The sequence below is a fragment of the Stenella coeruleoalba genome (genome assembly GCF_951394435.1).
Source record: "Stenella coeruleoalba genome assembly, chromosome: 14".
Taxonomy (NCBI): domain Eukaryota; kingdom Metazoa; phylum Chordata; class Mammalia; order Artiodactyla; family Delphinidae; genus Stenella; species Stenella coeruleoalba.
Genome location: NC_137160.1, coordinates 78,730,887 through 78,747,027, shown reverse-complemented (window position 1 = coordinate 78,747,027; position 16,141 = coordinate 78,730,887). Strand labels below are relative to the sequence as shown.

The window sequence follows — 16,141 nt, the reverse complement described above, 5'->3', positions numbered from 1 at the left end:
CAAATAAGAAAAAATAAATTTATGGGTAAAACACGTCTCAAACCCATTACCCAAGAACAGACACTTTACTGCCATATTTGTCTGAAAAAGAAGTGAATGCAAAAAGGACTAAATGGTATCCTTTCTGTGATTGGAATGTTTTTTCCCTGCAATTAAACTTCAGAAAGACACAAGTATAAGAAAGTGAAACACATGCATTGTTTCAAACTACTTCCTTCTTAAATCATGAAATAAGTACTTTAAAAAAAACGTTATAATGATGACAAAACATTATTATTTTCTGTAGAGTTTTAGGTGCCTCTTTGGTGATACTATCCCTTTTTTTTTTTCTTTGTCTTGAAATATCTTCTGTTCTTACTCCTCATCCTTAAAGAAGATTGTCCTTTAGAAAAGAGAAATGAATATAAGAAACCTAGTGTTAGGTTCAGCTGGAAAGGTTTCAAAGTTCGGCTTATGTTTAATGGTATACTTTGATAATACTATCCAGTTACAGAATAGTACTCTCTTGATAGTAAGGACTCAGTCTAGTATGCAGGGATACCCTCTAAAAAGAGCAAAGAAACAAACTGTTCTTTGTACAAAATGCACGTTGACCCACAAACTGAAAATAGTAGAAAGAATTAATAGGAGCATGAAAATTTCCAGTAAAACTTGTTTGAGGGTTAGGTTGGGGAGAAGTGTCTTATAGTAGTAGATCAGAGTGACTGAATTACTTAGTGTAAAACAAAACTAAAGTGATAATTGTGTAATTAAGGTTTTCTACTAAAATAGGGATGATTAGAAGGAAGTGAACAGGACAATAATGAGGGGTTGTAAATTAAAGGAAGGACTGGAAAATCGGAAAAGTTTTAATAGAAAGAAACAGGAGATGCCGAAATTTACATTTGCAATCTTCAGTTTGTTGGATATTCACTTGAGAATGGATTAAGGAAAAATTACTAAGAAAAGAAACCATCTGGGGCTTCCCTGGTGGCGAAGTGGTTGAGAGTCCGCCTGCCGATGCAGGGGACATGGGTACGGGTTCGTGCCCCAGTCCGGGAAGATCCCACATGCCGCGGAGCAGCTGGGCCTGTGAGCCATGGCCGCTGAGCCTGCGTGTCCGGAGTCTGTGCTCTGCAACGGGAGAGGCCACAAAAGTGAGAGGCCCGCGTACCGCAAAAAAAAAAAAAAAAGTAACCATCCAAAAATCATAGAAATCTTTTCTCCTCTTTAGGAGACCATGGGAGTGTATATAATTTGTTAATATCACTTTTGTGGGGAAGGGGAGGAAGGAGACAGATGATTTAAAAGGAGAGGGCTCGCTCTCACTCTCGCTCCGTTCATGTTAAGAATTGGAAATAAATCTTGTTCAAACTATTTTAAAGGATATTCAAGATTCCTACGACTGTTAGAGACATGATCTTTAAAAAGAAACAAATAAGCAATATGCTATAGTGCAGCACTTCCCAACCAGAGGGATTTTGCCCGCCAGGGGACATTTGGCAATGTCTACAGACATTTTTTTTTTTAGACTTTTAATTTATTTATTTATTTATTTTTGGCTGTGTTGGGTCTTCGTTTCTGTGCGAGGGCTTTCTCTAGTTGCAGTGAGTGGGGGCCACTCTACATCGCGGTGCGCAGGCCTCTCACTGTTGCGACCTCTCTTGTTGCGGAGCACAGGCTCCAGACGCACAGGCTCAGTAGTCGTGGCTCATGGGCCTAGTTGCTCCGCGGCATGTGGGAACTTCCCAGACCAGGGCTCGAACCCGTGTCCCCTGCATTGGCAGGCAGATTCTCAACCACTGCGCCACCAGGGAAGCCCGACATTTTTAATATTGTCTTGACTTGGGATGTGCTACTGGCATCTGGTGGGTAGGCCAGGGATGCTGCTAAACATCGTACAATGCACAAGATAGCCTCTCAAAACCAAGAATTATCTGGCTATTGTCAGTAGTGCCAGGGTTGACAAATCCTGGGTGTAGTGGAAATAGCATGGCTCTGGAATCTGACAGAAATGGGTCTGCATCTAGCTCTAATCCTTATTAGCTATGTGACCTTCAGGGTATACATTATGATATATCAAAAATGTGTAAGGGGGCTTTCCTGGTGGCACAGTGGTTGAGAGTCCGCCTGCCGATGCAGGGGACACGGGTTCGTGTCCCGGTCCGGGAAGATCCCACATGCTGTGGAGCGGCTGGGCCCGTGAGCCATGGCCACTGAGCCTGCGCGTCCGGAGCCTGTGCTCCACAATGGGAGAGGCCACAACAGTGAGAGGCCCGCGTACCACCAAAAAAAAAAAAAATGTGTAAATATATTTTGGCTGAATGAATATATTAATTCCCTTAAGTCTCAATTTCTTCATCTATAAAACGGTGGCGTTAACACCTACCTTATGAGTGAATAGACTGAATAAGTGAATGAGATGGTTTGTAAGATTAGAGATAATATAAAGAGTACCCAACTCAGTGCCTGGTACATGTGAGTGTTCAGGAAATGGTAATTAAATTGATGGTGACAGTGAGAAATAAAATTATGCCAGAGGGTCCTTCTGCTTTGCCTGAAAGTTTCTCTTCCACGAATCTGGTTACCTGAGTTCTGTTCCCCAACCCAAATCAGGTTACACGACAGATCCATGAGCATGAGCAGGAGAACGAGTTGCGGGAACAGATGTCAGGTTATAAGCGGATGCGGCGCCAGCACCAGAAGCAGCTGATCGCCCTGGAGAATAAGCTGAAGGCTGAGATGGACGAGCACCGCCTCAAGCTACAGAAGGAGGTGGAGACACATGCCAACAACTCGTCCATCGAGCTGGAGAAGCTGGCCAAGAAGCAAGTGGCTATCATAGAAAAGGAGGTCAGTATGCGCACACATGCCCTCCTGCCACAGCCAAGCCAAGCCTGTTCCAGTCCGTAGCATCCTGCGAGCTGGAGGCGGGAGTGGTGTGCTTTTTGGGGATGGAGAGACAGTACTGCTTTGGGGAAGGGGGTCCAGGTTTTATGGGGCTACTTAAAATTGTCATTAAAAGTTAAGAGAGTAACTGAAAGTATATATTGCATTCTTGTCCATTCAGATATATTCTGAGCATCAGTCCCCTGATGGGGGTGTGATACACATAAAAAGAACCAACATGCTTCTATCCTATGGAAACTTGCACCACTCAGGTCTGTTACTGTGCCTGCCTCACCCACAGTCCTCTTCAAAAGAAAACTGCTCTACAAATAGTCCCTTTTAGTGGCGATAATCCCTGCCTACAGCTGATTGGACTAGGGATGGGCACCTGACCAATGGCAGCAAGTAATTGATCTGGCTACTGCTTGGGTCTTCTAGGGACCATCTCTCTTTCCCATCCAGGTTCTACTAATTTTAAAAACAGACAAGAAGGTAATGGAGATTGAGTCAAAATATCACTTTATTACTGATAAATATTAGATAGGAGAAGTGATTTATATCTGAATGGAAACAGGTCTAATAATACCGAACAAAATTAAACAGACTTGCCCACCTAGGCACTGGCAGTGCTAAACCAGTCGCCTTCCCCATCCCCACCCCCGATGAGACTTACATAGTATGGAAAAGCAGGGGTGAATTTGTGCTCCCTGGGGATGGAGTGGCTGGGGACAGGGTGCCAGGAGTGTTTCAGTAATTACTCTCTCTCTCTCTACGTGGAAGGAAACATCAGAATTGTAGAAGCATTCCCCCAAACAGCCATCAACCTATGAGGCAGTCTGGCATGTAAACCTCTGCCCAAACAGGGGCGATGTTGATTAAATAAACCAGTCAGAGTCTTTCCTGGGAAGTTGATTTGGTAAATATGTGGAAAGAATTGTTCATAATGGAAAAGTTGTTGATAATAGAAGCTAAAGGTGAAAAGATCCATAGAAAGAACCATAAAGCAGACTTCTCTCTCTGTTCCCGAAGTAGCTCATCGTACATATGTGCTTCGTCTAGATGGTTCCCTGAAACTTAGATTTGGTTGCTTTCTTTTGATTGGGTCATCTTTTGTTTGGTCTGTTTTCTATCCATTTAGGAGCCCCCAAAATGTCCTGATATCCAACTATTGTGGATTATAGCAGATGCCTCGGGAAGCAAAATGTCATTAACTTTGCCTATTATACTAAAGATGACCCCATTCAAAAATCTGATAGTTGAAATAACCAATTAGAGAGTTAAATTCTTGGAAAAAAACTGGCCAGTCATCGTTATTTATCCATTTTTATAATTTAACCCTTAGGCCACCAACAATATGATAAAAGTCTTTTATTATAATCCTTAGTTCACCTTTCATACCATGTATTTTGTATGTGTTCAATAAAACATGTTTATGGTTTACCTTCATGTTTTTTCCATAATTGGGAATATATTTTTCACTGGTAAAAATTTCAATTTTTTTTTTCTTGTCTGTTTAAGATACAGGAGAATCAAAACAGGCATTTACTTATCTGTGTTTTCACTGTTTGTTCAAAAATACTTTTGCACTCTTTTAATGCATTCGAGAATATAGACAGCTGAATTCTGTATGAAGAACAATTCATCCTATATTACATTTGTTATTTTATCAGGCAAAGGTAGCTGCAGCAGATGAGAAGAAGTTCCAGCAACAGATCTTGGCCCAGCAGAAGAAAGACTTGACAACTTTCTTAGAAAGTCAGAAGAAGCAATATAAGATTTGTAAGGAAAAAATAAAAGAGGTAAGAATACCGATAGTTTGTAGTCATCAAGTTGCCATTAGAACAGCTGGAACTTAAAATTGCTTCGTCTTACATTGTGATCAATAGTGTAACCCATTGATTCTCAAACTTTCCAGTAGAATCACCTGAAGTGGTTATTAAAACAGATTGCTAACCTACCACTAAATTTTCTGATTCAGTGGATCTGGGGTGAAGTTTGAAATGTGCATTTCTAACAAATTCCCACGTGATGCTGATGGCGCTGGTCCACGCACCACACTTCAGAAACCATTGATTGGCCTAACTCTAAAGTATTCTTGCCTACTTCTGGTTTGTCCTCCACACTTCAGCCAGTGGTCTTTTCAAACCATGAGTCTTATCATATCACTTCATGATTTTAATATTCATTGGCTTCCCATTGCTCTTAGGATAGATCAAAATACTAGAAGTTCATATGTGGTCAGCTACCTGCCTCCCCTCCACTCTCGTCTCACACCAACATTCCCCCCACCTGCTTACCCCGCCCCTGACTTAGTGCTGCTTCTGCCACTGTGGTCGCTTTTGGCTCCTCAAACGCATCAAGCTCTGACCTTCTCCACCGTCTTTGCTCTCACTCTTCCTTCCACCAGGGTGGTCTCCCCACCCCCACTTCCAGTCCCTTCCCAACCTCCTTGTAAGACTAAGGATTGCTTATTAGTACCATAACTTAAATTTCACTTCCCCAGGGAAGCCTTTGCTTGACTGCCTTGACCAAGACAGGTGCTTCTGGTTTTACAACACTAATTTTCAATCATATATATATGATTGGAAAATATATATATATATATATATATATATATTTTTTTTTTTTTTAGTGATTATTTGAGCTATTTTACCCTACTAGACAGTAAGCAGTCAGAGAAAAGACCATGTCTTTTTTTTTTTTCTTGGCTCATGACTGTATCCCTGTGTCTGGTACATGTGAATATTTGATAAATGAGTGACTAATTCTTGAATGTTTGGTTGACGACCTCTAGTGGACTTAGAGAGTCCCCTTGAAGAATTGCAGTTTGATCTTAAAGCTCAAATTTCTTCACTTCTCCTTTTACCAGTACTTACAGGTGAATTGCCTGCAGTTCCATAGACTTTCCTCCTCATGAGACTTAGGACTTCTTATTTGTGGACTAGTAGTGTATTAAGGTTTAATAGCATTCAGATGGGACATTGATTTAATGTATGAAATCATTCATTTGAGCTCATATTCTAAGTTAACAATATGGGACTTAGCAAGATTCCTCTCCAATTCTTTTTTAATTAGGAAGTGAAAGCAAGCGGGTTGGGGTGAGCCTCAGGATCTTTTGCCCTGCCCAGATGAATCACTGGTAATTGTTGGAACAAACAGAAATTTGTATCTGCTCTGCACTGCCAGAATGGAAAGAATCTCTGACACTGTAAGGTCTAGAAAACCAGGTTGTAGAGAAAAATAGCCAAACCAAGAAGATTCACATGCTCTCCATTTTCTTTTAGTTACTGTTTGATCTTGATGATTATATCATAATAGAAAGATGTTGCTGGATCACAGAGATAACCTTGATTTTTCAATAAGAAATTTTGGAATTTTCTCAACTGAAGATTTTCTTATTTCTAACTCTATGTGTTCACTCATGCTCTGGAGGCCATACTTTATGGCTGCAGCCACTATTTTGAGCATTTGTACCACTAAGGTATTTGGAGATTTGCATGAACTCCATCTTTAGAAGGTTTTCCCACAGAACAGCATTCGAAAGTCCCCACTCTGTCCTCAGGAATAGGGCTATTTTTGGTTCACCATACTCAGTTTTATGAGTTTTAGAGACCACAGGCCTAAATGTATAAGACCGTCAACATGCTCATGGAGAAAAACAAGCCTACAGCCAATTTAAGATCGCCTTTATAAGCCTTTCTATGCAAAGCTAGTATTACTCCTTATGAAGTAAAGCTTAGTTCAGACTATTGAAAATGGCATGTATGTTTAGATATTGATATAAAAGATATCGTCCTTGGGATGACAAAACAATATCCGTTACCCCTACTATTGATAGATGACAGGGGCGTGGGCAATACAGAATGATGATGGTCCAGAAATTTATCCTTGATTTTGGAGTGAATTTTTATGATCGTATTTGAATTTGGGTGTGCAACACAGTGGTTAATGCCAGACCTAGGATTAAAGTCACAGCATCAAGAGATGAGTCCGCCAGCCTTCCTGTGCTGATCCCAGCTTACTCCGTGCTGCAGACAGCTCTTGCTCTCATTGATTCTAATATTTCACTTGAGATTTCACTGGAACAGCAAAGTTGAATGCTGATTTACAAAGACTTCTTCGCTAAGTGCAAAAACAATCTAAGTAGTGTGTGATGGCCACATCACAAAACATCAAGTAAAATAGCTATTAGTAATTAAAGGAGATTTCAACTGAGTAGTTAACCAAGTATTATAGGTCCAGCTTGTGGGTGTGAACAGTATGAACAAAGAAGGGTGCCCTGTACTTTCTCTAAAAGTGGTCTTCTTACTTCCCCCATAGACTAACATCTTCTTAACTGTTCTGATTTATTGCTTTCTTCCCTTTACCCATATGGTCTGAAACAATTATGAACTTTCTCCTTTTGAAAATATAGGTGGTGTATTTACCCTCTAATATCAAATAAAGAATGCTCATTCCTGAAATTCAAACTAGTGACATTTGCAGCATTACCTCCTGTCTGTGACATCTGCCTACTTCTCTCCATCTTGTCACCACCTCCTCTGTCTAAGCCCCGATCGTCTCTCGCCTGGACCTTTGCAATAGCTTCCTAGCTGTCTCCGTGGACGTGCTCTTGCCTCCTTCATCCTGTTCTCCATGTGGCAGCCAGAATCGTCCTTTTCGAATACGCCTCGTTATGACACCCCCACACGTATATAAAATGCGTTTCCCCTGTGCCAAAACTCAGCGCCCTTGACCTGGCCTGTAAGGTCCGGTAATGGTCCTGCCTGTCTGTCCAGCCTCATCTCATGTCATGCTGCACCACCCACCCTGGCCTCCTGTCGGTTCCTTGATCGTACCATGTTTCCATTGACCCACCCGAAGGGTTTTGCTCAGGCTGTTTCCTCTGCCCGGGGTATTCTTTCCTCTCCTTTCTCGCTGGTTAATTCCTACAGATTTTTCAAATTTCAGCTTAGCTGTTACCAAGATCAAATATTTTTTATTCAGCATCCTTTGAACCAAGTACTTCAGCTGCACGGTAGTTATCACGGTAATCTTCAGTTCGTTTCTGTGGTTCTTTGATTGATTTTTGATTCTAGACTGTAAAGCCCCATGGTGGCAGATACCATATTCTTTTGCTCACCATTGTATCCTTGTGCCTTGCACAGTGCCTGTTGCACAATAGGAACTCAATAAGTGTGTGTTGATTTAATGAGTGAACTCATAATTTCTGAGCATGAGAAGCCAAAGACATGAAAACTAACAAGTCTCCTTCTCAATTGATAAGAAAAAAGGGAGGTGGGGGGGAGTGTGTGTGCAACACCAAGCCTTTCTGACCTTACATTCTCAATTGCTTTCAAAATAATTTAATCTGCATTGCAATGAGCTATTATATTTCTTTTTGCCTGATGAGACTGGCATGTTTTTTGGGGTTTTGTTTTTGTCTGCTTTTGTAAAGGAGATGAATGAGGACCATAGCACACCCAAGAAAGAAAAGCAGGAGCGGATATCCAAGCATAAAGAGAACTTGCAGCACACACAGGCTGAAGAGGAAGCCCACCTTCTCACTCAGCAGAGACTGTACTACGATAAAAACTGTCGTTTCTTCAAGAGGAAAATAATGATCAAGCGGCATGAGGTGGAGCAGCAGAACATTCGGGAGGTATTTATTTTGTTCATAACCACTGTCACTGACTTAAAAAGCAGTAAGCTTTGTGAGGACCATGACCATGTCTGTCTTGTCCGTTCCTATATCCTTAACCTGTACAGGCATCAGTGCAGTCTGTGCCAGACTCAAAGTAGGTACACAAAAGTGCCAGGGAATGAATTTACCACTGATAAGAGAAAGCCCATTTATAGAACAAGGAATCAACCTTTCCGAGTAAATGTAATAGAATTTTCTTGAACACCTATTATAAGCCATAGCATGCAGTGGAGAATCAAAAGAAGTAGAATAGAGAATTTTTGCTTTTAGCCTGTTTGTCAAAGACTTGCGTTTTTGTGACTCTCCATGAAACACTTAAATAACATAATGGTGCTCTACAGTTATGTTAATTCATTCCGTCATCCAGCACTTACGAGTGCCCTCTTTGTGCCAGGCACTGTGCTAGAGATGCCAGGGCTATTGAGAAGCCATCCTCCCTGCCTTCAAGTAGCCCGAAGTCTAAGAGGGGAAACAGACATGTAACAGACTAATTACAATGTAATGTGTTAGGTTTAGTAATAGATATAAATAAACTCTCACAGGCATATAGTCATGAAAGGGCTTGGAGGACTCCGTGATTGATGGGGAGTTGAGTGTTCTGGGAGTGTGGAGTGGAGTGTCAGAACAGGAGTAGTGGGAAGCAGGATGGAGGGCCTTGATTCTTAAGGCAAGACTTTTAGATTTCTGCCTGAAGGCAGTTGCATGGGCGTGAGAGGGTTTTAAGCAGAGGAATGACAATGAGAGTTCTTTATTTTGAAGAATTATTGCCTCAGTGTGAGGGTAGCCTAGAGTGGTGAGAAGTAAAGTACACTGAGGTCAGTTAGGGATGCTCTTTCTCTAGTTCCACCTGGAAGAAGCAGTGAGGATAGAGATTAGATCTGAGTGACATTTCTGAAGCAGAACTGACAGTAATTCAAACCAAATGCTGTGAGAATTTCAGAAGAAGGAGGAGTCAAAAATGAATTCAGAGTTTCTAATTTGGGAAATTGGACGAATATGATGTTATTCACTGAGATGAGGAATACAGAATGTGAATCGGTTGCAGATGCAAAGTTCAGTAGGAAATCATTGTGACCTGGAGTAATCCGAGAAGCCCTCAAATGAGCTAGCACATTGGTAGAAACATCAAAGTTGGATAAATATCAAGGGTTAGCCTGCATGAGGGAAACAAGCCCTTCAGGCACATTTAATGGGAATGTGAATTGGTATAAGCTTTTTGGAGAGCAGTATTCAAATGGGAGGAAAAAAGGGTGGAGCAAACTAAAATTTATTGAACACATGTAATCATGGGCCAGGCTCAGGCTCTATCTGTGTTATCTCATCTTATTGGAAGAGAAAGAAACTAAACATTTTCAAGCCAGGCAGTGAGTGATATGGCTAAAATTCTACTTTACAGAGATCAGCCCAGTTTGGTGGTGATGCACAGATTGATTTTTAGAGCGTGCATTGTCAATGGGGGCAATATTGCCCCCCCAGGGGGTCCGTTAAAAATGGGTTCTTGTGGGGGAGGGAGTCTTAGGTATTACGTTACAATGTCTTGTGCCCCTCTGAAGGGCCATAGTACATGAAAAGCTATACAGTGTATCTGTGGTGTTAACATTTCAGAGGTGAGGATGATCTGGAAAGGGGGAAGTCTAAAAAGGCTCCTGATGGGGACAGTAATAGGGGAAAAACAGCTTGAGAAACATCAGTTAGAGGGAAGAAACTAGAAGCAAAGAGATCAGGTGGTAGGAATAGGGTATAGACAAAGATAATGGTGGTAGCTGGCAAAAGAGAGATGGGTTTTAAACATTTGAAGTATAAAATAAACAGGACTTGGCATACAATAGGATATGAGAGAAAAGATGAGGGTAGAATTAAAGTTATTTCTAGGGTTTAAGACTTAGGGAAATGTAGATTTGGGCAGAAATGGAGAAGCTTAGAGAGAGGTATTGATAAGAAACTGATTAATTCAGTACAACACAAGTTGAGTTTGTTAGAAGGCTAAAAAGTCCAAATCAAAAAGTCCAATAGCAAGTTGGAAACAAGGTATTTGGGATTCTTTTTCGTCTGGCAATTATTATTTTTATTCTAGTGTCATGTATTTGGAAGAAGTCCGAAGCTAAGGGGGCAATTAGTGCCAATAAAAGCTATAGAAGATAATTATTCCCAAAAATGATAGAAACCACATTCATAACTTCGTAAGTATCAGGTTCTAACCAATGGAGTGAAGAATAACTAACTATACCAAGGTTTATTTCTTAAGAGTCTAGATTTTTTTCTTTGTTTAGTCTTATTCCAGAGCTGCCTCAGTGAAAATGTTCAAAGGTATTTTTCTTCTATTTACAAAAGTAATAAAAGAACATTGAAAAAAGACAAATATAGAAAAATACTGAGTAGTGAAAAGTGCTTGATAATCCCATCCCACCCACTTTCTACCCTGAGACAGTCACCATTAATTTGGCAGATATATTTCCAGATTTTTTCAGGTATGCATGTATACACACGTACAGCTTATATATTATATATAACTTTAACTTTACAAAAATAAGATTACATTAGTACCAGTGGGTTTATTTGATTTGCAAGCAATAGAAACAAACTCTGCTGACATAGCATGCAAAGGAATTTATTGGAAGGGTATGGGCTGAAGACCCATAGCTGGAAAAGATGAAGAATCAAGCGGGGAAAGCAAATTCCGTGACCTAGAGGGCAAGAGCTAATGGACATTCCTCAAGACCTTGCCATTTGGATGTACCTCCTCCAGCCGTGTTTCATCTTTGTATCATTTCAGCTTAAGACTCAAATTCCTAGGAGAGATAGAACGTGATTAGGTAATGTGCTTATTCCCTTACTCAATAGTGTCTCTGATTCCAGATAGGGTGGAGTAGCTTCTCAAGCAAAAAGAGGAGCGTGTTAACAACAGAAGGGGAAATGGATACTGAACCTACAAAAATGTCCACTATACTGTTTCATAACTCTCTTCTTTTGTATTTTTTTCATTTACTATCTAGGACATATAACTCTGCCTCCTTCTTTTTAACCATCAATAGTATTTGGGTGGGGGGGGTATGGCTATAGAATAATTTATTTAATGAGGTACTTCTTGTTGGATATTTTGTTGAAGTTATGCAATATTACTAACAATGCTACAGAGAAAATCTTTGTATACATCTTTTTACATGTATGCAAGTACTTTGTAGGATATAGTATTCTCAGGAGTAGAATTTCTGGGTCAGAGTGTATATACCTAAATTTTTAATAGATATTGCCAAATTGCCCTCTAAGGGTTTATAACTCCCACCAGCAAAGACTACCTATTTTCCTCTACCTTTGCCAAAACTGAGTATTACCAGTCCTTTTTGTTAATGAAAACATTTAAAAGGATCACCGTAGGCTGAGTTGAGCCTCTTCTATCATCACTACACACAGATGCTCACTATTTTCTAACCAGTTACACAACTAAGAACTGAAGCTAAGAAAGTATTAAATGTCATACGCTAACAACATCTCCACTTAAATTTTGAATTCTAGTTCTTACTCAGTGTCGGTGGGCATGAACACAAACATTTTTATTTGAGTCAGATCACTTGCTTTTAAAGAAGTCAATAGTACTTTCATTGAAACTTAAATAGAATGCTTGGATCGTGGTTGGGAAGGGTTTATTAGGGAATACACCCTGGTTCCACATCTTATGCAGGAGGTAGGTTCAAATGATGTGTATGGAAATGTGTTTCTTGGCCATGGTGTATGACCATGGCCGTATGTTGTATGTATGTTTCAACCCTAAGCTCACACCCAGCCTGGCGAGATGCTCACTGTATGTGATGTGGGCAGGGGAACGTGAGCCACGTGCCTCTCATCTCACGCTCCCTCCAAGGCGTATATACATGGAATGCACTGGTGGGCAGAATCACCTGTACCATGAAATTTGTTTTTGTGTTTTTGCTCAACTCATTTTATTGAATGTATATAAGCTAGAAGTGCATATGATGTGGCTCTACTGTATATTGTGTCATTTGTACAGATGAAGCAACCATTGCATGGTGTGCAGATAGAGCAGAAGAATTTTCTTCAGAATATAGTATTCCAGACTGAAAAAGCATAAAACAGGAAAACATAAGCCATTCATCTGAACATTTTTAGTGGAAAACATTGAAAATCCAAAAACCTGAGTTTCAGCCTCAGTTCTACTTTATAGAAATTATATGATCTTTTGTTGGCCTCTCAATTCCCAAATGCCTTACTATCATATATAAAAGGGGTAAATCCTAACAATTCTTAACCACTGCATAGGGTTGCAACTAGAATTGAACAAAATATATGAAATCACTTTAAAAATTGAAAGCACATTACACATTATTATGTAGGTACAGCAATGGGCTCTTAATAAGCTGAATAATGTTTTTATCCCATGGTGTAAAATATTATAGGCAGCTTACCAACTTACATCTCAGCAACTCAGATGTATGAATTAAAGGTAATTAATTAAAGGTAATTTCTATTGCAGTTGTAATAGAAAAACCATTTCAGTATCATGTTTCTGTCACTTTTTAAATAGTTTATAAAATCTAGATTTGTTATTATATGCCAGATATTCACTTCTGAATACAGAAAAACAATAATGACATTTATATATCCCGAAGCATTTTCTTATGGTCTTTTCTTTCATCTTCACAAGAATGGTAGTTCACAATGGGTACTACTGATATTATCCTCACTTTACACCTGAGGAAACTAAAATGTAGATTTAAAGTCTTGCCCAATGCCATGCATAATGAGTCAGCGGAAAAGCTGAAACTGACTCAACACCTTGAATTATTTTTCCATTGATTCTCAAACTTTAGTATATATCATAATTACCTGGATGGCATGTTATGAACTCTGGTTTCTTCCAGGTAATTCTGATGCAGGTATTCTTTGGTCAACATCCTTAAGCATTCCATTAAACACAAAGAGAAGCATTCATTTTCTTCTGAAAGTGTTTTTTGCTTTATGTTTTTAACCCCTTGTGAGTTTCTGGGCTTTGGACAGCTCAGACTCAGTGTGAAATTCTCCATTTAGGAAAATGTGTGGAATGTATAAATGCCCAATATTGGGACTCCTGGTCCTCAGAGATTGAAAATGATAGAGTGATCTAGGAACAGAATCTTCAGCCTTTGAAAGGGCTTTCCTTGGTTTTAGTCTCTGAGAAGAGCTCACCATCCTTTGGTGCCACCTAGGGGCCGATTAGTGATTTTTAAAAGAAGACATTTGATGGACCAGGTAAGGAAGGAAAAGAAAAACGCGAGAGAGGATTGGGGGAGATCCTCTGGAGGTTATCTTTTACTCCTTATAACAAATGAAATGGCATTTATACTTCAGATATTTCCCCACTAGAAAATAAGCCCTTGGTGGGGATGTACTTGTTCACTGCCCCATTCTTAGTGCTTAAAACAGTGCCTGACACATAGGAAGTATTCAACAAATGTTTGTTGAATGAATAAATAAATGAATGATTAACAACTTTGCTCCAGTAACAGATGCTGTGCTGTTTAAAGGACTTCTCTTCAAATGGCCGGAAGGCTCAAATATGCAAGATATTCTCAACCATGCCAGTACACAAATGTTACTGATATCTCTATGAAAATGATCTTGCATTTTCTCCCATAGCAGATGCCATTGGAAAAGAGAGGCACCCTATTGTTCTGATTTAAAGTTCAGCTCAAGGGCTTTCTACTTTCCTTGCCCTTCTTAACTAGTAGTAATAACACCCTTTTCGGAAATCTTACAGCATAAAATCTTCACCTCTTTTAATATCACTTCCAACCTTGCACTTTTTAAAAAAAATTTTACACATAAAACTTATTTCCCTGTATTAATCAAGCTTCTTTTGTTTGCGTGTTACTAAAATTTATTTGAGCTGGCTTAAACCAAAACCAGGGGGTTTGCTACAGAGCTATAGGAACGTTTCATAAAACCCAGTAGCAGTCATACAGCTGGACCTACAAGGAGAGCTTAGAACCAGTCAGGAACTTGGGCATCAGTATATTCCCTGCACTTCTTTTTCGTTCTTCTTGCTCTGAAGCCCAGCTTTCTCTAATCCTCAGCCCTCATAGCAACGGGTGGCTACCACATATGTTGTTTTTATGTGCCCCTCAATTCTAGCCACATGGAGATTAACTGTCCCGGAATCCAAATTCCCAGGAGAGAAGATAGATTGATTCAGTTTGCTGTGAGCTGAGGATATACTTCAATAAATGTCTATTACAGTTCCCTGTTAAACAGAGTGTTAGCAAGTTGAGCACCGAGTGATGGCTTAGTAAATATTTTTATGTACCCAGAGCGCGCATGGTTCAGATCTTTGATATAGTGCCATTTAGGAAATATTCTTGAACTGGGGAATGAAAAAATTTCACCCAACTTCCTCCCTCTTTTTTTTTTTCCTGGTTTCCTTTCTTTCCCCCTTCGACAAAAGAGAGAGAAAGACATGAGTAAAACTGGGAGGAACAGAATGATTAGATCTAGAAATGACCAAACAGACGGTAATGGAAAAGATGAAAGGGGAGAGATCTCATCTGCTTTTTCCCAGTGAGCCCTGACCTCTGAGATTCTGAAAAATAGATAGTTGGCCTACTTCTGATACATGCAAAAACAGGGTGTTTCCCAGAAAACTAGGAACACTGCAGACATTATCAGTTTAATCCAGCGATTCTCAACTCTGACTGCATATTTAGATCCAGCTAGAGAACTCTTAAAACTATTGACATCAGGGTCCCATTCCAGGCAGTTATCAGAATTTCAGGTTATAGGACTTAGGCATCTTACGTTTTAAAAGCTTCCTTACATGATTTTAATGGGCAGCCAGCCAGGATTGAGAACCGCTGGCCTAACTAAGGAAACACTTATTTAGACCCATGCATAACACATCACCTGATTAAGATTCACAGCAGCCCTGTGAGGTAAGAAGGGGTCAGGTAGAATAACAGTAATCCCATTTTACGGGTAGAGTAATTGTGGTGGATGTGAAGTTGCCCAACTTGAAAGTGATGGATCCACATACAGAACCTCTGTCTCCAGGGATTGTGCATCTAGTCTCATTAAGTCATGCTGCCAAACACTAACGGGCTTAATTAAGAGACAGTTAATAGTGCCATTCCTTGCCTTCCCTCACCGAGTGGTGCCTTCCCTCCAGTTTGTCTCCATTCATCTCTCTCCGTGTATCTTTTCTTCCTGAATGCAGGAACTAAATAAAAAGAGGACACAGAAGGAGATGGAGCATGCCATGCTGATCCGGCACGACGAGTCCACCCGAGAGCTCGAGTACAGGCAGCTGCACACGTTACAGAAACTCCGCATGGATCTGATCCGGCTACAGCACCAGACTGAACTGGAAAACCAGCTGGAGTACAATAAGAGGCGAGAAAGGGAACTGCACAGAAAGCATGTCATGGAACTTCGGCAACAGCCAAAAAACTTAAAGGTGAGAGGAAATTTCCCGACTTATGCTCCAGGACACAGCCAGGTTGGATCAATGGTTCCTACACCTGGATGACTGTCAAGAGTCACCTGGGAAACTTCGTAAAATTACAAATTTCAGGACCCCACAGCTACTGAATCAGAATCTCCAGA

The 16,141-nt window shown here is 40.2% G+C and overlaps 1 protein-coding gene across 7 annotated transcripts in view; it reads left to right on the top strand.

The window, feature by feature from the left end:
* The window catches only part of TAOK3 (TAO kinase 3), a 188,587-nt gene that overhangs the window by 161,882 nt on the left and 10,564 nt on the right, over positions 1-16,141 (top strand). For all 7 annotated transcript variants that reach the window (XM_079942082.1, XM_079942078.1, XM_079942081.1 and 4 more), the window contains 4 exons: positions 2,596-2,832; positions 4,539-4,667; positions 8,306-8,509; positions 15,753-15,992. In XM_079942082.1, coding sequence (XP_079798208.1) covers positions 2,596-2,832; positions 4,539-4,667; positions 8,306-8,509; positions 15,753-15,992 — 810 coding nt within the window. The remainder of the gene's footprint in view (positions 1-2,595; positions 2,833-4,538; positions 4,668-8,305; positions 8,510-15,752; positions 15,993-16,141) is intronic.